Below are 20,649 nucleotides of genomic sequence, written 5' to 3' on the forward strand. Positions count from 1 at the left end.
GATGAAGAACTATTATCAAGTGATCACAACCCCGACAGCAGACACACCCGGTTCGACAATCATTCTCCACTATCCCGACAAGCGGTACTTTTTTGGCCAGCTGTCAGAGGGAACTCAACGGGCCTGCACAGAACGTGGGATCAAGATCACCTCCTTGACTGATATCTTTCTCACGGGACGTACGGAATGGGCTAACACGGGAGGTATGATCGGGGTGATCTTGACCTTGGCAGATTCCATCGCGGCGGCTAATGGAGCGATTCAGTCGGTAAACGAGCAAAAGGCACTCCGACGAGCGGTCAACCAGCCCCAGCCCTCTCAGAAAACACAGAACTCCCCGGAACTGCCCGTCGGTCAAGATGTTGACCTGATGCAAGTCAATTTGACAATTCATGGATCCACAAATCTGACGCACACATTGGCGACCGCTCGACGATTCGTCTTCCGCAAGGGAATGCCCTTGTACACTAAGGAATATACCTTTGAGAGTATTGCGAAGCAAGTAACCGCTGATTTGAAGGATCCTTTCGTGAAGCCTACCTGGTCCGATTCCAATATCAAAGTTTGGGCCTTGCCGATTAGACCATACTCTTCAGACAGTCCCCAGACCACTTCGGTGCAAAGCACGCGAAAGAGGAGTCTGGATGAATTCAAAGAGACTGATACATCCGTGGATGGTCTTGATCAGCACACCATGGATAACTTGGTGAGACAGTCTGTTGTTACGGATATGTTTAATTCCCAGTGGAGAAAGGACACTCTCCATGAAATGCCTCTGGCAGATGTAAGCATGCCTGCAGCTCTGTTTGTTCGCAACGCCGAGACAAAAGACATCGAAGTGTACACAGGCCCGAAGCCAGGTGAAGGATTTCCTTTGCCTAAAATCAATGTACTTGTGCGACGACCATGGCCTGGTGCTAACGTGGACAGCCTGCCGCCCACGTCCCCTTCAAAAGAGGCCCTTTGCTACATCATTCGTGGCCATGACATTCGCGGTAAATTTGATGTGAAAAAGGCTAAAGATCTGAGAGTTGAACCAGGCCCTAAATTTGCTGCTTTGACACGAGGTGAGAGTGTCCAGTCCATGGATGGGAAAACTATCACCTCCGACATGGTTTTAAACCCGACTACGCCAGGCAAAGGCCTAGCTATCATGGAACTCCCGTCTGTGGAGTACATCGAGTCCCTCTTGAATCGACCGGAATGGAAGTCCCCCGCAGTAATGACCGAATTGAAGGCATTTGTATGGATTCTTGGCCCGGGGGTGGGCGACCATCCCAAACTGAGAGAGTTTGTAGCAATTATGTCCCACTGCGAACATACTGTTTCCAGCGCGGACTATTGTCCAAACTACCTGGCCCTTACAAATGCCGCCTCATCTGCTGTTCGACTTGCTCTCCTCAAAGGCGACAGCTACTCAATTCCTGTCCATGACAATGTGACTCTTCCCCAGGTCCGAGCCACAACGCCACCTTCACTCGACATCGCCGCATCCAATGATTCTGCTATATTCAAGCCACTTAATCCCGGGTTTATAATTGACATGGAGCCGGAATACAAATTCAACGATAGCGAGGTCATGACTCGCCTGAATACGGCGCAGACTATCTTCAGAATCCCAAAGGCTGTTGAGGAACGGATGGCAGTCATACGCACCCGTGTCTCCAAGCCGAACTTCCAGCGTAAGCTGAGGGAATTCAGGAAAACTATACCTAGCCCAGAAGCTGAAATCATTGCACTCGGCACTGGCTCCTCTTCGCCTTCCAAGTACCGCAATGTCTCTGCAACATTGATTCATGCTCCTGGATTTGGTTACTACCTGTTGGATTGTGGCGAAAACACGCTGGGTCAACTCGAACGAGTCTTCGAGCCCGAGCAGCTACGTGTTGTGCTCCAAAACCTTCGAATGATTTGGATCAGTCACTTGCATGCCGACCACCACTTGGGTACAATCTCGGTCATCAAGGCATGGTACCGCGAAAACTATGGTCCCGACACTACTCCAGTGAGCGAACCGGAAACCGACTTGGAAGCGATTCTTAAAGAAAAGCGCCTGTTTATCGTTTCTGATGACGCGATGATTTCTTGGTTAGAGGAGTATGCTGCTGTGGAGAACTACGGCGCGCACAAGCTGGTTTCTCTGTGTGCTCACCCTAGATCATCCAAGACCTCCATTGTCACTGAATTCACCTACCGGCACACAATTGCTGGGCAGCCGCCTTTGATCCCACCGCGCAGAACGGTCCTTGATTTCAAAGACAACTCTTCTCCTCTCACACCGCTGTTGAAGTCGGCTACCGGCTTGAGTGATATTCTCACGACATACGTAAAACACTGTCGTGGATCTCTAGCCTTGTCTCTCGTCTTTCCGGACGGATTTAAGATCTCTTTCTCGGGTGATTGCAGACCATCTGGCAAATTTGCTTCGATTGGCCGTGACTCGACGGTACTCATCCATGAGGCTACTTTCCAGGACGACATGGCTGGCTCGGCTCTTGCAAAGCGGCACTCTACAACTGGCGAAGCGTTAGAAGTTGGCCGGCGCATGAACGCCCGTTCCATCTTGCTCACCCACTTTAGCCAGCGGTACCAAAAGGTTGCCCACGTTGATCAGCGTGCTGGTACTGCGATGCACGATAATCTTAAATCGTCTCCCAAGGTCGAAGCCATGACAGACTGCCCTCGTGTTGATGAAGCGAGAGACACCGACATTCCATTGGACGACCCAGAAGAGCCATTGGGCTCCTCTGGGTTCGGCGAGGCACTTTCGGACGATATCCGCTTCTCTTCAAAATCTGAACAACCCTTGTACGTTCCTGGTATCATCACTCCGGTTGCAACTGCGATGGACTACATGAGGGTCAAGGTCAGTGACCTTCCCTTAGCCCAGGCCTATGCGCCGGCGCTGGAGAAGCTCATCGAGGTTCTGGAGCGACAAGCTTCTCAAACCTCTGTATTGAAAGCTCAGGCAGCGAAGAAAACGATCATCAAAAATAAAAGCAAAAAGACCAAAGATGTTCCTGTGGCAGCTGAACCTAAAGAACCTGTGGTTTCGGCGTTCAGTGCGAGTGAGAGTGAAGACGGATGGGAGACCAGCGATTACGAAGACTTGGGTAATTGATATTTACCACTCTTCTTTCTACACTCGGTATCGCCTTTACCTCATGAATATCGATCGACAAGTCATAGCAATAGCTTTCTCTACTTCAAAAACATAATTACCGTGTAGATTATAATGCTTTCCACGATATTTTAGATCCATACAGTAGTTAATTGTAAAACAAATTGGAAATCATGATCGACCATACTGACTTCGCTGTCAACCCCCACCCCCACACGATTCCGTTGGCTTCACCGCCTGATGTCATCTTCTGGTTGAATGAGAAAGGAGCTCCTGCTTTTGACCTCAACACACATTTGCAGTCCAGCATGACAACGCTCATCCCCCGTGAGTCTTACTCTTCGGAGGAGCTTGAGAAGCTTTATCCGAAAGGACTGAAGCTACAGTTGGTGCAAGTCGTAAGTTGACAGGTCCGCAATACCCGCCTACGTAACTAACGTCTCTAGTTCCTGCGTCATGGTAAGGAAGCTCATATTTCCCATCGGAATTATTCTAATTGTCCCAGGTGAACGCACGCCCGTTTCTTCACGATTCCAAAATGTAAGACCCCGGTTAATAAATATTACCGAAATTTCAATTGGGCCTATGCTTATGCACTCTATAGACAGGCCTGAGTCCATGTAACCCGCTCCCACGTCCTATTCCCCCAAATCAATAGCTTATCTTTGGCTCTAGACTGGCCGTATTGCAGCGTTGCAAAACGCATGATTCAGATGGCTTCGAGCAGCGAAAACCTATCCTCCTGGAACGGATTTGAATGGCGTCGTAAGATGGAGACCTTCGGCGACAATGATGAATCCTTGGTTGCTATTGGAGCAGGAGGCGAGATTGAGGGTATATGGTTAGTTTTAGGCCATGGTGTTATAGATATGAGCTGACCCTTGCCTCAAGCCAACATGGTGAACTTACAAACAAGGGCCGCGAAACGACCTACGCCTTGGGCCGGCGCCTACGCCATCTCTATGTTGACCAGCTTGGTTTTATGCCTCAAATCAAGGAAGATTCTGATGATATTTACTTGCGAGCGACACCGATCCCCCGTGCCCTTGAGTCCCTCCAGCAGGCGTTTTGGGGCATGTACCCGTCCAGCGCACGCACCCTTGACTTCGAGCCACCCGTAATCTGGGCTAGAGCTATAAATGAGGAAACCCTATTTCCAAACGAAGGCAACTGTCGACGATTCAGACAACTGGCCCGTTTTTTTGCTGATCGTGCTGCACAAAGATGTACTATGTTCGTTCTTTCTATAAATGCTTATAGCTGACGGTTGCACAGGGAACAAATCCGAGCAAATGGACTACCTGAACAAGATCTGGTCTAAATATATGCCTGAAAGCTCACCAAATGTTGCAGTGGACTCGCATCCCCGTCTCTCCGGTATCATGGACACCGTCAATGCAACCGATGCCCATGGGCCGGCCACCAAGCTTCCGTTTGAATTTTATGACAAGAAAGGCCGTGGTATTATGGATCGGATTTCCGTAGAGGAGTGGTTTGCAGGCTACAATGAGAGTAATGAATACCGCAAGTTGGGTATTGGTGCTCTCATGGGTGACGTTGTCGACCGCATGGTCAGCACTGCTGTGGACGGTGGATGGCGCAGCCAGAATCGAACACTTGATTCTGCTGACCAAGAAGCAGCCAAGTCAATCAAGTTTGCTATGAGCGGCTGCCATGACACCACCATTGCGGCAATCCTGACTAGTTTGGGTGGTTTTGAGAACGAATCTTGGCCCCCATTCACCTCTTCTATCGCCATTGAGCTCTTTTCTCAAGCTGGTAGAACCTCTGACGCTGGCACCATGCTTGAAGAATTCTCAAACCCGCCAGTCGCTCCCAAGAAGCCAAGCATTCTTTCGTCCTTATTTCATGGAGGTAGTTCTGTTCCCAAGGAACCTGCTCCCTCTGCCACCGCACGCTCTAGTCTCTCATCTTTTCCTGAGGAATCTCGTCAGACTCTTCGTAAACACTATGTCCGTCTTCGTTATAACGACCGCCCCGTGCGCATTCCAGGATGTGCAGCGAAGGCCGAGAACCATCTTGCTGGCGACGATACTTTCTGCACCTTAGATGCTTTCAAGGCTATTGTCGACAAATTCACGCCTGAAAGCTGGATTACTGAGTGTGCACAAAATACACGCGAGGGTCTGTTTGGCTCTGGTGACCGGGAGCAGATCCTGGCTGGATACGCCTGAGTTTGTTATCAGATAGTTCATAGATCAGATAGATTAGATATTGATTGTGCACTACCATAAGCAAACTTTTATTTTGTTTTCTCTTCGTGCTTCTTTTTGAGCTGTTTCATGACTCGACTAGTGATGCTGTCCAGGGCCGACCGGGGCAATACATCAAACGCCATACCTTGAACCCAATGCCAGAAATAAGCAAAGACAATCAAACGTCCACAGCCAACGCGATTCAGAGCAGAGGATGCTAGCGTCCGACCGACAGGAACAAAAAGACTAGTCTCAATATCATATCCAGCCGTCCTCACCGACCCAACTCGCAAGCCCAATACCTCCACATTGCGTTCCTCCGCCGCACACTCCGCGGCCAACGCATAAGTAAAAGTATCCAGGAATCCCTTCGATGACGAATAAACACTGATATACGGCATACCCAAGGATGAATGTGAAGAAACATTCAACACAAGTCCAGACCCCTCCATAAGAAGAGGCAAAAGCACACGAGTGATCTGAACAGTGAACAAAACATTCTTATCAAGTGTAGCCTTCACATCATCAAAGCTCAGACGATCAATGGTCCGAAACGGCTTCGTCTCCCCGCCAACATTATTAACAAGAACCGACAAAAAGCCACCCCCATTCTGAGCAAGGACATCACGAACTTGATTAGCAACAGCATCGACAACGCCCGTCACGCCCTCGGCGTCCAGCACTACAAGAGCAGTTTTCCGTTCTGGAAACTCAGCCGCGAGCTCCTGCGCGCGGCGCTCCAGCTTCTCGCGATTACGCCCATGGAGAAGGACGTTGAATCCGCGTGCGCAGAGCTCCTGCGCGAAGCCGAAGCCAATTCCGTCTGTGGCACCGGTTACCAGAGCCCAATTCTTGATTTCGCCGGTGGAGTTGTAGCGTTGGAGCTTTGAGGGGAGGAGGAAGAGGGTTGCTTGGCGGGTGAATTTGTAGGCTATGTATGTTGCAGCTGTGATGCCGATGTATGTGAACGGGTTCAGGCTTGACAAGTATTCTGGAGTCAATTGGACCATCTTGGGTGTTTATCTCCTGAATTTAAAGCAATTGGAGGGATAGTCTATAATAGAGAGGACAGGGGAATACGCTTTATATATGATGTACATTCCATCGTATCCATGGATAGTTGTGGAAATGCCGTCTGTTTCAATATTCACCGCCAATATGATCGGGTCGATCTATTGGATGTCTGTTTCTGCCCGGTACTAGCGCAGGCCTTCGGTGCGCGCAAGAGAGCGAATGCCGGCCCGATACTCCGTTATAATCGGAGTTCATCTAATATCACATCCCTATGTAGACCTCATCTTTTATATACAACATTAAATTCATACGACCTCGGGACTCTCGACTCTCAATATTATATCCATCCAGGTTGCTTGATCGATTACCCATGAATACATACTTATCAATACACTCGGAACCTTAGAACTCAAATTGATGTTCGCATATGCACATGTATATACTTCGTAAGTAGATCAATAAGGATTGAAGGCTGAGGTTCCGATGTCGAGAGGTCTTTCGAAGTCTGGTCATCCATTTCTTTCAAAATTTTCAAGGCCAAAGGTTTTGTGTAAATTAAAAAGAGGTTTACGCCCATCACTACCTAGGTAGGATTCTTGTCTGATCTCAAGTGCCACCATCAGTCAATCTCATACCTAGTACTACATACCGAGTCATACGGAAGTTAGCAGGAGTTGTAGTTTATTTGAGGATGCTGCCGTTATTGGGGGTCACTGTCATATTGTCTGGGTTTTCTTCGATAGACTCCAAGGTTGTTGTTGACATCAATTCATTATCAAAGAGTTGCAATAAGTAACTAACTAATTCAACCGTTTAAATAGTGTTGATGACCAATGGGAATATATGTGGAGCGATAAAGATAAAGATAAAGATAAAGATAAGGATAAGGATGGGGCGCCCGAGGTCGCATCTTGCATCCCTCACCTTCTTCTTCGTGTCGCAACTAAACCTGGGCCCATCACCATCCAGCATCGAGGGGAGATGTTGGCCTGAACTGCAGCTTGTACCATCCCTGTGCCACATCTATCCTGGCCCAGTCCAGGTATTGGCGGTTAGTCGCATGCAATTGATCTCCACTGGGCTCCCTTTTCTTCGTAGAATACCCGGGAAACTTGGTCTATCCATTGACACCTCTATGCCTGGCTTGGACGAGTACATAGTGCGCACATAATGCTAACCTTATCTGATTACCAACAGAATCTCTGCAAGCTACCTGGGAACGCGACTTTGTGGATTGATTCATGGAGGTGAGATCTACCCTGTCCCTCGCGAAATTTACGATGTTCATTTCCCATCAATACCCTTGCCGTCTGGTGATTTGGCTCGGTCATTTCTCATATCTCTCGACCGTATCATGTGTTCAAAACCGCCATCGAGGGTGAGACAGATGCTTGGTTCCGGAACACTCTAATCTTTTCACTCGGCGATAATGGAAGGCCTATAACCGCCTTCCATACCGGCCGAGGGTTCTCTGGAATCCCTGCAAAGGAATAAGCAAAGCGCCTGGGGATGTACACCCATCAGAATCTACCGCCATCAGCGGTAGTGATGACCGGGAGTGAGCCGTGGTGCTAGCATCCTCGGAGCGTATTGACTTTCTGGCGTCCAATCTCCATTAAAATGTGATAAGATGCTGTTCTTATCAAATTTTGATGCGATTGAGTCTCTATGGACTTATTCTGTCCCTTTCGCCATTTCCCTGAGCGTATATACATGCCTTTTCAATGCCGTTCCCATTTGTTACAATGTCCCTGTCTACTGATCCTGTCACGGAAATTCGTCGATTGACCAATTACCCTCCCCGATCTGACTATAATCGTGCTCCACTACCTGACTACCTTCATTACAAGTCGAATGCCCAGCTAAGCCTTGAGAATCTATTACAGGGAAACACCAGTGTTGGTGCGCCGGCACCCCGATCAGTCCTTGTACCAAATACCCAAGCCCGAGATGCTAAGCCCCGCCTTCTTCTCATGGGGCTTCGCCGGTAGGCTTATATTCTACTCTCTTGAAACCATTCGAAAGCTAACTTGGATCCAAGGAGTGGCAAGTCATCCATCGCCAGTGTAGTGTTTCACAAAATGCCCCCTAATGAGACTCTCTTTTTGGAGTCAACTACTAGAATCCAGAAGGATTCAATTCAGTCAGTCATCTTGAACCGTAAACGTTGCCAAATTATTTGCTGACGTTTTTATAAGTTCTTTCATGGACTTTCAAGTCTGGGATTTCCCGGGTCAGCTCGAATACCTTGAACCTAGCTTTGACCTGGAAGACATCTTTGGTAGTCTTGGAGCACTAGTTTGGGTCATTGATGCACAGGATGACTACCTGGACTCGGTCGCACGACTCAACAGAACTATTTTGACAGTTCAGCAATACTACCCCGGCATCAACGTTGAAGTTTTCATCCACAAAGTTGATGGACTTTCCGATGAGTACCGCACCGACACCTTCCAGGACATTGTGCAGCGGATTTCCGACGAGCTCAGCGATGCCGGATACGAGAATGCGCCTGTCCACTATTACCTCACATCCATCTACGATTACTCCGTGTTCGAAGCCTTTAGCAAGGTCATTCAGAAACTGATCCCTAACCTCTCTACCCTCGAAAATCTGATCAACACCGTCGCCAACAACTGTGGCTTTGAGAAGACGTATCTCTTTGATGTCCTGAGCAAGATATACATTGCCTCCGACACTCGCCCTGTCGACATGGCCTGCTATGAAATGTGCTCTGACTACATCGACGTAATTGTCGATATTTCCGAGCTTTACTCTTGGGATCACCCGGAGCGCAAGGCTAAAGGAGAGCAGATTCAAGAAGCTGAGGCTCACGTCGTGCTGCACGATGAGACCATGATTCATCTTATGGAAATGAACAAGTAGGCTAGAAACTGTCACTTTTTGTGAGCCCCGCTAACCTTTTGATCCAGATACCTTTGCTTGGTGTCCGTCATTCGCAACCCCGAGGCTAAAGAGAAACGGGGTCTCATCGACCTGAACTGCCGTACCTTTCAAGAGGCTCTGAACGATGTGTTCAACCGCAGCTGGGAGGTGGGTGATGAAGTTGCTCTACTGGAATAAGCTCGCGAGAACTCAATGTAATGTAGCAAATAGGGTAAAATTATGAGCTGAATGAGAAATTCCAATTTTTTCTCTCCATAATATTGTAGCTATTCATAAGATCCAAAGTAATGGTAGTAGTACGAGGAGTACGGTGTAGTCATTGTGGCGTCCAGATTAGTTGGAATCTATTTTTGAATGGACACATGAATGGAGCTCTAAGAAAATCCCGAAATTGATAGTCACACCACCTTCCTAACCCACTGGCTCTCAAAACTTGGACCTCCCACCTTTCATTCCCTCACCAACCCGCGAGAATGTCGGAACTGCGTCAGCGACAGCCCGCAGTGAAATCAGAGTCTAACACCCCCGAGACGTCACCGCAACCAAAAAGCCACGAAGCTGAAGACACCGGCATCAGCGTCACGGATATTATCCGCCTTATCGTTACCTTTGTCATTGCTACCGCCGGACTCTCCTACTACATCACTCAAGGCGAATCCTTCCTCTATGGCTATCGGCCCTGGTACACACGGTGGCCAGTAGTGAAGAACTACATTGTACAGCGCCCCTCATCGATCACCCCTCACAGAATAACATACTCACACAATTGAAATTCCAGAATGGTCCTGTAAATCTTACACCGGCCGAACTCGCCCTATTCAATGGCGTAGACGAGTCTCTCCCCATCTACCTAGCTGTGAACGGATCCATCTTCGACGTCTCCGCCAACCCGAGAATCTACGGTCCAGGCGGAGGCTACAACTTTTTTTCTGGAAGGGATGCTACGCGCGCGTTTGTAACGGGCTGTTTTGACGAAGACCTCACGCCTGACATGACTGGCGTTGAGGAAATGTTCATGCCGATCGAAGACGTGCCTAACGAGAGCTTGTCTTCGGGTGAGAAGAAGATCCGCCGACAGCAGGAGCTGAAGAAGGCGCGGAGCCATGTATGGGCATCTGTTGACGGCTGGGAAAGGTTCTTCCGGAACCACAAGCGTTACTTCCAAGCTGGAAAGGTTGTTGGTGCTGATGTGACTCGAGATCCGGAGTTTGGAAAGCGGAAGCTATGTGAAGCTGCGCTGCAGAAGAGACCGAAGCGGAGTGAGATGTAAGAGGGGTCGTGAACTACAGCTGCTCTGGTTTATAACAAGTTGGCGAAAACTACTACTTCAATAGCTCATAGAAGAAATATTGAGAAGATTTGGAAGTTTGTAACTTTTTTATTCCATTCGTTCTACCTGACACATGTGCAGGAGGGCGAAATCTTCCACGATGCCGAGATCTCAAACTATAAAACCTCATGCATCACGCCCAACCGAAGCTTTCCATATGAAATGATATCATTCGTAACAAGGAAAAGAGAACCGCGAGAAAAAATTGACGAGGGGACGTAACGTTTACTCGGCGGCGACGGCGCGGGCTGTAAGTTGTTAGTTAGTAAATCGCATTCGAGTCGCAGTATTTCAGGATAACGCACTGTAGATGTTCATCTTGGAGTGGCCGACAATCTTCTTGATCTGGCCGCGCTCCTCGAGGTCAACAAGAACACGACGGGCAAGGCTGCCGTTGATCTTGTGACGGTCGACGAGGGTGGCAACGGTGATCAGGCGGTAAGACTGAACATCCTTGTTGAGCTTCTCGGAGGTAGCCTTCTCAAGGACGACGGAGTGCTGGGCCTTGTCCTTGACTATATGACGGAAGATAAATTAGCGATTTTTCTGGTGCTCATTGGCATATTCCATCTCGACATCGGGGGGTCCAATCGTTCCAACGATTTTCGGTTCTTCTTTCGTTTTTGTGGCGGAAAATCGATCAAAGTAGAAAGGTCGTTGTCACGGTCGGATCATGTCGATAGGAAAAGGAAATGATAGCGTACCCTTGCCCTTGGACCACTTCTTCTTCTGCTTCTTGCCACCGGTCGATGCTGCGGGAGCCTATTATGAAAACATGGTTAATTCGCGTCTATAGTGAGGGCATAGTATGGCCACATACCATTTTGATTGTTGGGTGGATGTTCGAAAAGAAAGAGCAACGGCAGACGGGGAATCAAATGCGAAAATGGCAGTGGGGCGTGACTAAGCTGGGTGAGCCCTAAGCCCCAAGTCAGACTTCCCCTCGGTTAGTGTAGATAGCTGTGATTGGACAGATTATATAATCTTATATCCACATCCCGCCCCATGGCAAGTACTACTTTGTTTAGTCCAAGATGAAACTACGACGTAAAGGTCGGCAAATCTGAGCTAAAATCTTGGACATCATAGCTGAGATTATCACGTTCTGACATACCTCTTAATGCAAGGTACAACTACTATATACAGCATACGAATTGTACATAGACTGCTTTAAGTACCATGGAAATCTATCTGGCAGCTTGAAATATTGGGTATCTGAATAGTTTTTTATTCTTCAGCCTATCGGCTCATACTTCCTGCGTAATTAGAATAACCTTGTTTGTTTATTGAATTCAATACTTCGAATTTCACACCCCCATCTTCAGCGGATAGATACCCCACAACGTATTCCTCCGCTGACCCAAACCAGAATACCGAGTCGTCATCTGATCCAACAAGCCATTTGACATCATACTTCCCACTTTCACTTTTGTGAGTAGGAACTCGTGAGATTACCGGCTGCCCTTTTGATGACCACCATCTCACAGAAGGCAGAGTATTGGAAATAGTGTTAATCAAGAGTTGGGGCGAGCAGGAATGCCACGCAAGCTGACGAACGGGTTGCTCATGCACGAGGATAGAAGCTAGCCTAGTCGTGGCACCCAGTGACCAGATCCAAACCACATTGGATTTGAGGGAATCTACTGTTGCTAGTAGTGTTCCGTCGGAGCTGAATGTCATGATAGACACGCCTCGTGACGGGCCTGAGGCCTCGCTCATATGAAATGCTGAGGAGCTCGAGGCCTCCACGTACTCTGCATCTCCAAGTGGGCTTGTGAATCTTTCACGCCAGATGTTAGGAGGAGATTGTTCAGTTCTGAAGACATGTGAGAGCGTAGTAGATGAAGAAAACTAGGGGAAATTAGTCAAAGTCATGAAAATAGCATCATAGGAAGGGAAATGCACCGTTCGAGACCCAAGCAAGTCAATATTTCCATTCACCTTGCCAACAGCCAGAATTTCAGAGACACCATCACGTTCAACTGCATGACTCCATTCAATCTGTTTTATTCCTAGATCAACCGAATCATCTACTTCTGTTGGTCCAGTGTAGGACCTGAAAAGCTGTCCATCAGCTGTGAAAATCATGATTTTGGTTCCAGCGCTCGCAGTATCCCAGACCGCAATCCACCTCCCATCCGGACTCCATTTCAGACCCTGAGCATCCACAGTTGGAAGCACTACCCGGTTGGTCACATCATAAGAATGAGGATCGTGGATAGTCAGCAGATCTGACGTTTCTGGCTTCAGTAGAATCGCGAGATGTCTGGTACGCGGGCGATATCCGAATCCAAGGTGGTGAGTAAACTTGGGCGTCTTAATCACCAAACTTCGGCCGCTGTCCAACGAGTGAATAGCCAATTTAGTATGCCATGCATGGAAAACAAGGATTTCCATGTTATTGCCACCAAATTCAACGTTGAGAACCCCTGGTTCGATGCTTTCAATCTCAGCAAGCAACTGCAACGGTTCCAACAGCCATATTGAGATGCGAGAATAATTGGTAGTAAGAAGATATTTGCTCTGATTCTGTGTTTTGACGTCATTTGATGTTCGAGAAGAGTAAAATTTGATTGATTTCAGGTTGTTCTCTTTGACTTTTGCCACTTGGACTCTCTTATTCTCTGAGTCAGGGCTCGAGTAAACAAGTAACTCCTTTCCGTTGACATGGGCTGCATAAAGTCCGTCATCCGACAATGAGGCAGCAAGTGGAGCTGTTCAATTGGTTAGATAGAAGAGATTATATATAGAGTATTATTTAGTCTAATCTAGAGTACTCACCTCCACCTCCAATTGAAACATCCATGGCTGTTTGATTCAAAGACGCGTAGATGTGATTACATGTGGATGGGACCAATTATATTACAGCCCCGTGATTCTGCCAAGTGATACCGCTTTCATTTGTATCAAAACAATTGAGTAGTTTATAATTTAAACAAAATGGCAACCGATCTTTGGATGGAACATGCCATGATTATATCCATAGATTGATTAGAATAGGTGATATGCAAATACCTCTACATCTGTTCCTTATCAGAAGAGGAAAATAAAGGCTTTAAGCTGATTATATACTAGCTAATAGGACTCGGTAGTTGATTAATGCCATCATTCTGCCAATTCTGCCACATAATACCGCCTTGATATAGAGAGGGAAAAAAGGAAGCGCAATTTCGGTTTCGAACGCATGACCAGTATCAACCACCCTTTTACTTTACAAAAATGGCAACGTCTTGATTTTGGCATATTGGAGAAAAGGAAAGAAAAACGGTTGGATTCTCATCCTTATGCAGGGGTGATATTATGATATTACCGTCTACGTTCTGCCGGGTGACACCGCTATTCTAAATTGTCCGATAAGATAACGGCATATATTAAATCCGCTCCGAGACCGAGATAAGTAAAAATGTTAAGATTCGTAGACAACAGACTGCAGAGAAACTTTTAATTTCTTTCCGACAAGTCAAAATAGGTCGCATAATACGCTTCGCCCCACAATTGGGGCGCTTCCTTTCTCAATTTACTCGAACGTTCAATGCTATGGTGACTGAGGTTGCTCAAAACGGCGAGGCCTCTGCGCCTGCACCCCGCGAGAAACTATCGGGGAGACAATTTTATGAAAGTATTGGGAGTCCAAAGTATATTGTTGCTCCGATGGTTGATCGCTCAGAGTTTGTAAGTTTTCACCTTTCAATCATTGGAGTAAGGAATTGTCGAAGTCAAGCTAATTTACATGTTTTTAGGCCTGGCGCATGCTCACTCGTTCCTTCATGCCAGCAGACGACCCGAAGCCTTTGCTAGCCTATTCTCCTATGTACCATGCGCGCCTTTTTGGTGAAGTAGCGCGCATGCGATCTCAACACTTCCAACCAACCCGTACAACCAGTGGGAATCCGGAGGAGTCAAATGAATTGTTCCTCGACGGCAATCCAAAGATCGATCGGCCGCTATTCGTCCAGTTCTGTGCCAACGATCCAGATGAGTTCTTGCGGGCTGCATGTATTGTGGCTCCGTACTGTGATGCGGTGGACCTGAACCTGGGTTGTCCACAGGGCATCGCTAGGAAGGGCCACTACGGTGCCTTCCTTCAAGAAGACTGGGATCTGATCTATAAGCTCATCAACAAGCTTCATAAAGAGTTAGAAGTGCCGATAACTGCCAAGTTTCGCATTCAAGAGACCAAGGAGAAAACGCTTGAGTATGCGAAAATGATTCTCTCCGCTGGTGCGAATATCATCACTCTTCATGGACGCAGGCGGGAGCAAAAGGGCCACGAGACAGGCTTAGCTGATTGGAGCTACATTCGCTACCTGCGCGATAACCTACCAAAAGAGACTGTCATTTTCGCCAATGGTAACATTCTCAATTACGATGACCTTGAGCGTTGCCTCGAGGTAACAGGCGCTGACGGCGTAATGAGCGCGGAGGGAAACCTCTCCGACCCAACAATCTTTAGCAAGCCACCCCCGATCGGCAGTGAAGGGCGCGAGTATTGGCGAGGCCGTGACGGTCAAGGTGGTTACAGAATCGATGCAATCTTGCGACGATACCTGGATATTATCTACAAATACGTTCTGGAAGAACCAGCCCCTGAAAGAAAACCACTTTTCCTGCCTTCGGATCCTGTGGAGGAGACAGAGATCTCTCAGACAGAAGATCAAGATAATGAAGATGAAGGCGGCCCACCACGAAAGAAGCAGAAGCGAAGCAAGAACAAAAATAAAAATAAAGATAAGAAACCCATTTCTGCCAGTCTGGGCGTCATGCAAGGCCACCTTTTCCAAATGCTTCGACCTATGGTCTCAACTCACACCGATGTACGGGATGCACTTGCTATGTCGCGTCCCGGGGACATGTCTGCCTTCGAAAATGTTTTAACTCTTGTGGAGAAAGCCATCAAGGGTGGATTACAGGAATACGAGATATCACCAGAGAAGTTTGAGAAATCAAAAGACGCCACCCTTACTGGGTCAAAGGCCACCATCGCGGAGTATGGACGGCCCTGGTGGGTTTGTCAACCTCACGTGCGACCCCTGCCAGAGGAAGCTTTGGAGAATGGAGCCTTGACTGCAAAAGGCAAGGTGCCAAAGACCAAGGAAGAAAAACAGTCGGTAGATGACGATGCTCCGAGTTCCACAGAGAACGACATTCTGCTCAATGGTATTACCACTGACACCGCAACTATTACCCCTGACGCCCTTGTGAGTGGTTAAGAAGCATACCTATACTTTTACAATACTGGGTTAACTACGGCGGTTTTTCTTCTCAAAACAAATTTTACATTGCATAGAGTTGTTAGGGACTCTTTACGAATATGATGCAAGAAATTAAAAAAACTTAATGGTCAAAGAAAGATCATCTAAAGCCTCAATTCACGACCAAGAGAGCGCGAGACTGCAGTTTGCGACCTCGGCTCTCCAATTGCCTCCATGAGCGGTGTGAACCGCCTAGGTACCATGCAATTTAGCTAATGTAGGTGGTATCGACCCAGTCCGTATAGGTGCTGCCCAGGACGGTAGTGATTTTAACCGCAGAAGAGAGCTCTTCGGCAAAGCTGGCACGAGTACCACTAGCACCAGTTCCAGAGTTGTCATACTCACCGAAAGTAACGTGCTCAGTGTTGGGCTCATCGGTGTCCCACTCAACCCATCCCTTTGAGTTGATCACTTTGCTGAGTTTGGTCTTCTGGAAGACTACACGGGCATACTCTGTCCAAGGGCGACCTAGATAGTAATCTCCCGATCCAACATCCTGACCGGACGCGGCCTCGACTGTGCACTCATTGAGAACATAGTATCCGTCACTGGAGCTGGAAGGACGGCCTTGGGCAGTGATAGTTCCATAATCATAGTCAGCAACACCGATTGTGCAGCCGTCAAACCAAGCGTTACTGGTCTGGCCGAAGATGAAGTCTATAGCGCCCTCGATATATGACTTTCCGTAAAATTGGTATCCGGCCTCAGCGAGGACAGTGTCTGGTGATAGTGTCAGTTGGAGCCCCTCTGCTTAAGATGAAGTTCTGTAAATAAAAAGTACCTTGCCATCCGGTGAAATTGCAACCATAATATGCCTGTTCAGTCTTGTAGGCGCTGAGAGCGAGAGCTTGATGACCCTTGCCGTAGGTGTTCTGCACGTTGATGTTGTAAACCTGAGTCTTAGGAGACCAGTTTCGCAGTGTGGCTGCATCAATAGTCAGTGAATATTCTCTGTAGAGCCGTGCAGACTACTGGCGTTATTCGTACCAGACTCGTCATCCGTAGATACACTCGCAAGACTCAGGTCGTAAGTGATAGTGACTGTATTGTCTGCGTAGGATGTATCACTGAAGAATTTGAAGGTTAGCTACTATTTGAAGAGATGAATTTTGATGGATTAGAAGACGTACTCCTCAGTTTGACCGTAGATGTACAGCTTTCCCTCGAGAGGAGGAATGTAGACCTGCTCATTGTATGTGCCCTCCTCTATGTAGATGATCTGCTCCTCTGTAGTTGACGTGCTCAAAGCCGCAACGGCGTCACTGATCTATATTTCACTGTGAGTATTTATAGAGACCACATCTCTTCCATATGCATACCGTGTCATAATCGCCACCCGACTTAGCAACTACAATTGACCCAGATGGGGCAGTCGTACGGCTGGCTGCCAGTACGGAGGCCACAAAGGGAAGCAAAACGAAAAGTCTCATGCTAAGGACCAAGGAAGAGGAAGCAAGACAAAGAGTAGTAGAATTGAATAGATTCTACCGTTTCTCTGCTAGCAAAAGCTCCAGGAGCAGCCATTGAGTGCTCTTTTATATCCGACTTCGCTGCTGTATTCCCATTCATACCGCCATCCCGCCTCGGCATGAGGAAGTATGGTACTAAGTAAGATTGTTCTGAGACAAAGGACCATATAGAGCGGGCCTCCAACGGTCTCCGATGGATATTACCCCACCTGACACTTCAGTTAAATTCAATCTTTACCACGATCAGACTAGCGGCAGTTTATCATGGCCATGGGAATCAACTTAATTGAAACGTCTTTATGGAGTAGTCAATTATGTTTCCTGCCACAACGCTAGGGCCAATTGTTTGTTTTCATAAGTTTACTCAGGGTTAGCCTCGAAGCTGAAGAAGTTGACAGCGCTGTTGAAGGTAGTTGTTTCAGCACCTTTTTCTGCCAATACTGTTTCCACAATGACACCCAAAAGGGATATATTAATACGTAGTAAAGCCAATTAAAGCCTATTATAATATTTACAATATTCACGCGTTTTTTGGTTATTCCTACATAAGGGACACTGATATAGCCGCCCTTGATCGTCTGGAGCGCTTTTGGAAAACGTCATTTTGATATATCTGGTCATGTTGTCCCAGCTACGCCAATACTTTGATCCTGAAAGTGCTTAAAAAGCTGAACAGATGTGAAAAAGCTATCAAGATACGCTGTATATTGGCTACGCCTTAACTAGATAAAGCTTTTTCACGTAGATGCTTAAATTATTATAAAATATATTAGTATGGTTAACACATAAGGTTAGAAGGAGAAAATTTACTATATGCGCTATAGGGCCGTTTCGGTAGAATGCGGTAGTTTCTTGACTTCAACCACCAGCCATAACGAATTATATCCCTAAGGAGTAAGTTTCTAGGGCATCTTTAGAGTATGCTAAGAGCCTGAGATCTTCTAAAGCAGCGAGTGATCAACTCGTTAATAGCGATATCACTTAAAGGAATCCAGAGTTATAAAGACACAGCACGAATCATACCCGTCAAAGGCTCTACTTTGTGCCACCACATCTATGATTCCGGAAGCATTAGTTTTTACACTCTCATTATTCTCATTAAGATCAGAATTATAGACAGAGCTCTCGATTTACTTAAAGCGGGTAAGTGAGATATAAAATAGTGAAAAGAAGCTTGAGGGTTTATATTATCTTCAGGCGATGATAGCCAATAAGAGATATTTATTATTGGTGGGTAAGTATTACTGTTTTATAAAAGCGGTCAGGGCCATTAGCCAGTCATAGCTATATATTATACTCCACCTTGGTAAACGCTACAACAACTCCCTCCGACAGCGCCGGGGTACTAACTACCCACATGAGTATTTGATTGGTAACAGAAGTCTTGCAGATGTACTAAGTATTGACTAGGGCCGTCTAAATAGACTTGCGTCATTGTTTTTACTGTGTACAGGATTCATCACCTTGCACTAACCCTTCAAGGCCCACTCCGGACTTCAACGGAAACCTTAGAATGTTCAAGGCGTCAAGGAAATTATGTTCATAGCCCTAGACCCTTCAATAATAAAACTGAAAAGTGGGGCTTGAAACAGAGATGAAATTCTTTTTTAACCCGACCGAAAGGGTCCCGAAGTCGAGTGAGGCGTTGGAGCGTTGGATAAAGAGCCATCGAGATAGTCCAGCTGGGACATCTGGAGAATCAAAAACCCATCACGAAGTACGGAGTATATGCCAAGATAAAGGAAGCCCTGGAGAGATATAATGCCTGTACCTAATTAGTCTTATTGGATAGATTTAGCTGACAGACTCGGACATAATTACAAGAACGCGAGTCTTCATCAATCCATGAGGGGGCTTGGGCTCGGAAGCATGCGTTCAAGAAAAAGCTAATCACAATCAGGGGAAGGAAACACTGGTAAATTTCCCGGAGTGGAGGAGAGCAGTCCTGTAACATTGCGAGGTGGGTCTTTCAGTACTTAGGCGTTCAACTAAAGTACGCCGTAGTAAGTACGAACTAAAGAGTCCACCTAACTACACATATGGATAGAGTGCGAACTCAATCAAGAGGCATGTGCCCAGATGTGGATGATCATCGACAAGCCTTCACCTGCGCCGTGCCTGAACAGATCCGAGTCCAATCATGTATCGATGTAGGGACACGGTGTATGATTATGAGATCTACCTAGGCATACGAATAGAGTCATCGACGTGGTTAAATTCTAAGACTTAGAAAGTCATCAAACAACACTCACACTGTAGATGTGAAAATTATTAATCTATATAGTTTCACTTCTCATCTGTCCTTCCACATGTGATCACAAGGTGTGGAGAACATGGCTTCCCGTCCGCTCAGCCGTACTTAAGCCCATTATTCTACGCGACCAATTCTCAAGACACCTTGAAAATTAAACTGGCGAAAATTTTTGTCTTAAGGTGAGTGAGAAGGGGTGACAAGATGATGGACGTCACAATGCACATCTACCTATGCCAGGGTGATAAGTAGCTCACTAGGGCTTTGATTCCGGCTTGTCGTAATTTTCGTTATTTCCCCTGGCATTCAAGACTATGTTTCCTAAAGATCTCTAGAAAGCTCTTGATGAGCTTATTGCACGTGCCTCATTATGTGGCTTCACTAGCGAGTATTAGAGGACAATATTATATGCTATAAAGAGTTAACACCCGCTACGATTGACAAATATGAGAACTCTGTCTTGATCTGGACTCTGTAAGTTGTCTAATTGCAGTTGACGGGCTACCATCAACAATCAGCAGATGGAGACTTTAGTTTTTTTTCGAAAAGAAGCGGCCTATGCTAACTTTTCCAAAGACGAACCAGACATAACTCCACAACTCTTAAAATCATTCGCAGAGGATTATGTAGCAATAAGGAAAAGAATTTTCTTTACAGAAGCCTGCTTGTCTGAACCTCATTAACTTCATTTCGAGATGGAGCGAGAAACCTCTCTTTTAATATGACGAGCGCCACAGACGCTGAGGCCATTATGGCGTCAGACGAGCCCGCGCCTGATATCACGCCAAAACTTGAACTTCCTGCTTGGATTGCGCACAATATTGAGGGTATAAAGATCTTGAGCTCGGCAAAGATTTCCTTGATTTGATTCAGGTCAAAGACCAAGGCGGGAGATTTATCAGCTTAATACCTACGTTCTATGAGATACGCTCTGAACGATAAAAAGACGCATTTTCCATAACAAGTACAGATCTTGGTCTCGGCCAATTTACACAGCGCTGAAGAAGCTGTTCGATAAAATCTTCGAAGACAAAAGCATTTGTCAAACCGTGAAATATCGGTTTCAGTCTACTTCGCAATATAAATTAC

At 46.8% G+C, this 20,649-nt stretch overlaps 10 protein-coding genes across 10 annotated transcripts; 6 read left to right on the top strand and 4 right to left on the bottom strand.

Moving 5' to 3' along the window:
* Position 1: 1 nt before the first annotated feature.
* On the top strand, positions 2-3,121 carry N7495_002135 (ribonuclease Z; the record flags this gene model as incomplete). Its single annotated transcript, XM_057204805.1, has 1 exon — positions 2-3,121. The coding sequence occupies one exon, from the start codon at positions 2-4 to the stop codon at positions 3,119-3,121; it is 3,120 nt and encodes a 1,039-aa protein (XP_057065412.1).
* Positions 3,122-3,294: 173 nt separating this feature from the next.
* On the top strand, positions 3,295-5,316 carry N7495_002136 (putative acid phosphatase; the record flags this gene model as incomplete). The annotated part of the gene is made up of 7 exons (XM_057204806.1): positions 3,295-3,519; positions 3,568-3,580; positions 3,627-3,661; positions 3,726-3,741; positions 3,797-3,962; positions 4,013-4,347; positions 4,397-5,316. The coding sequence occupies 7 exons, from the start codon at positions 3,295-3,297 to the stop codon at positions 5,314-5,316; spliced, it is 1,710 nt and encodes a 569-aa protein (XP_057065413.1).
* Positions 5,317-5,384: 68 nt separating this feature from the next.
* On the bottom strand, positions 5,385-6,347 carry N7495_002137 (putative short chain dehydrogenase/reductase; the record flags this gene model as incomplete). Its single annotated transcript, XM_057204807.1, has 1 exon — positions 5,385-6,347. The coding sequence occupies one exon, from the start codon at positions 6,345-6,347 to the stop codon at positions 5,385-5,387; it is 963 nt and encodes a 320-aa protein (XP_057065414.1).
* An 893-nt stretch (positions 6,348-7,240) lies between these two features.
* N7495_002138 (uncharacterized protein) lies at positions 7,241-7,522 on the top strand (the record flags this gene model as incomplete). The annotated part of the gene is made up of 1 exon (XM_057204808.1): positions 7,241-7,522. One exon carries the CDS (start codon positions 7,241-7,243, stop codon positions 7,520-7,522), a length of 282 nt encoding a protein of 93 aa, XP_057065415.1.
* Positions 7,523-8,096: 574 nt separating this feature from the next.
* Positions 8,097-9,435, top strand: N7495_002139 (GTR/RAG family Ras-related GTP-binding protein; the record flags this gene model as incomplete). The annotated part of the gene is made up of 4 exons (XM_057204809.1): positions 8,097-8,338; positions 8,393-8,494; positions 8,550-9,233; positions 9,285-9,435. 4 exons carry the CDS (start codon positions 8,097-8,099, stop codon positions 9,433-9,435), a joined length of 1,179 nt encoding a protein of 392 aa, XP_057065416.1.
* A 296-nt stretch (positions 9,436-9,731) lies between these two features.
* On the top strand, positions 9,732-10,528 carry N7495_002140 (putative heme/steroid binding domain protein; the record flags this gene model as incomplete). Its single annotated transcript, XM_057204810.1, has 2 exons — positions 9,732-9,956; positions 10,007-10,528. The coding sequence occupies 2 exons, from the start codon at positions 9,732-9,734 to the stop codon at positions 10,526-10,528; spliced, it is 747 nt and encodes a 248-aa protein (XP_057065417.1).
* A 285-nt stretch (positions 10,529-10,813) lies between these two features.
* Positions 10,814-11,411, bottom strand: N7495_002141 (40S ribosomal protein eS25; the record flags this gene model as incomplete). Its single annotated transcript, XM_057204811.1, has 4 exons — positions 10,814-10,836; positions 10,894-11,103; positions 11,293-11,350; positions 11,409-11,411. 4 exons carry the CDS (start codon positions 11,409-11,411, stop codon positions 10,814-10,816), a joined length of 294 nt encoding a protein of 97 aa, XP_057065418.1.
* Positions 11,412-11,827: 416 nt separating this feature from the next.
* Positions 11,828-13,394, bottom strand: N7495_002142 (WD40 repeat domain-containing protein; the record flags this gene model as incomplete). Its single annotated transcript, XM_057204812.1, has 3 exons — positions 11,828-12,439; positions 12,494-13,302; positions 13,370-13,394. The coding sequence occupies 3 exons, from the start codon at positions 13,392-13,394 to the stop codon at positions 11,828-11,830; spliced, it is 1,446 nt and encodes a 481-aa protein (XP_057065419.1).
* Positions 13,395-14,023: 629 nt separating this feature from the next.
* Positions 14,024-15,798, top strand: N7495_002143 (tRNA-dihydrouridine synthase family protein; the record flags this gene model as incomplete). The annotated part of the gene is made up of 2 exons (XM_057204813.1): positions 14,024-14,260; positions 14,329-15,798. Coding segments are annotated over 2 exons (1,707 nt in total), but the record flags the coding sequence as incomplete, so codon positions are not given.
* A 250-nt stretch (positions 15,799-16,048) lies between these two features.
* Positions 16,049-17,270, bottom strand: pmeA (putative pectin methylesterase; the record flags this gene model as incomplete). Its single annotated transcript, XM_057204814.1, has 5 exons — positions 16,049-16,560; positions 16,622-16,765; positions 16,828-16,907; positions 16,971-17,107; positions 17,160-17,270. 5 exons carry the CDS (start codon positions 17,268-17,270, stop codon positions 16,049-16,051), a joined length of 984 nt encoding a protein of 327 aa, XP_057065421.1.
* Between the last annotated feature and the right edge of the window lie 3,379 nt (positions 17,271-20,649).

The sequence above is a fragment of the Penicillium taxi genome (genome assembly GCF_028828555.1).
Source record: "Penicillium taxi strain IBT 34144 chromosome Unknown utg000002l_segment0_segment0, whole genome shotgun sequence".
NCBI classification, from domain to species: domain Eukaryota; kingdom Fungi; phylum Ascomycota; class Eurotiomycetes; order Eurotiales; family Aspergillaceae; genus Penicillium; species Penicillium taxi.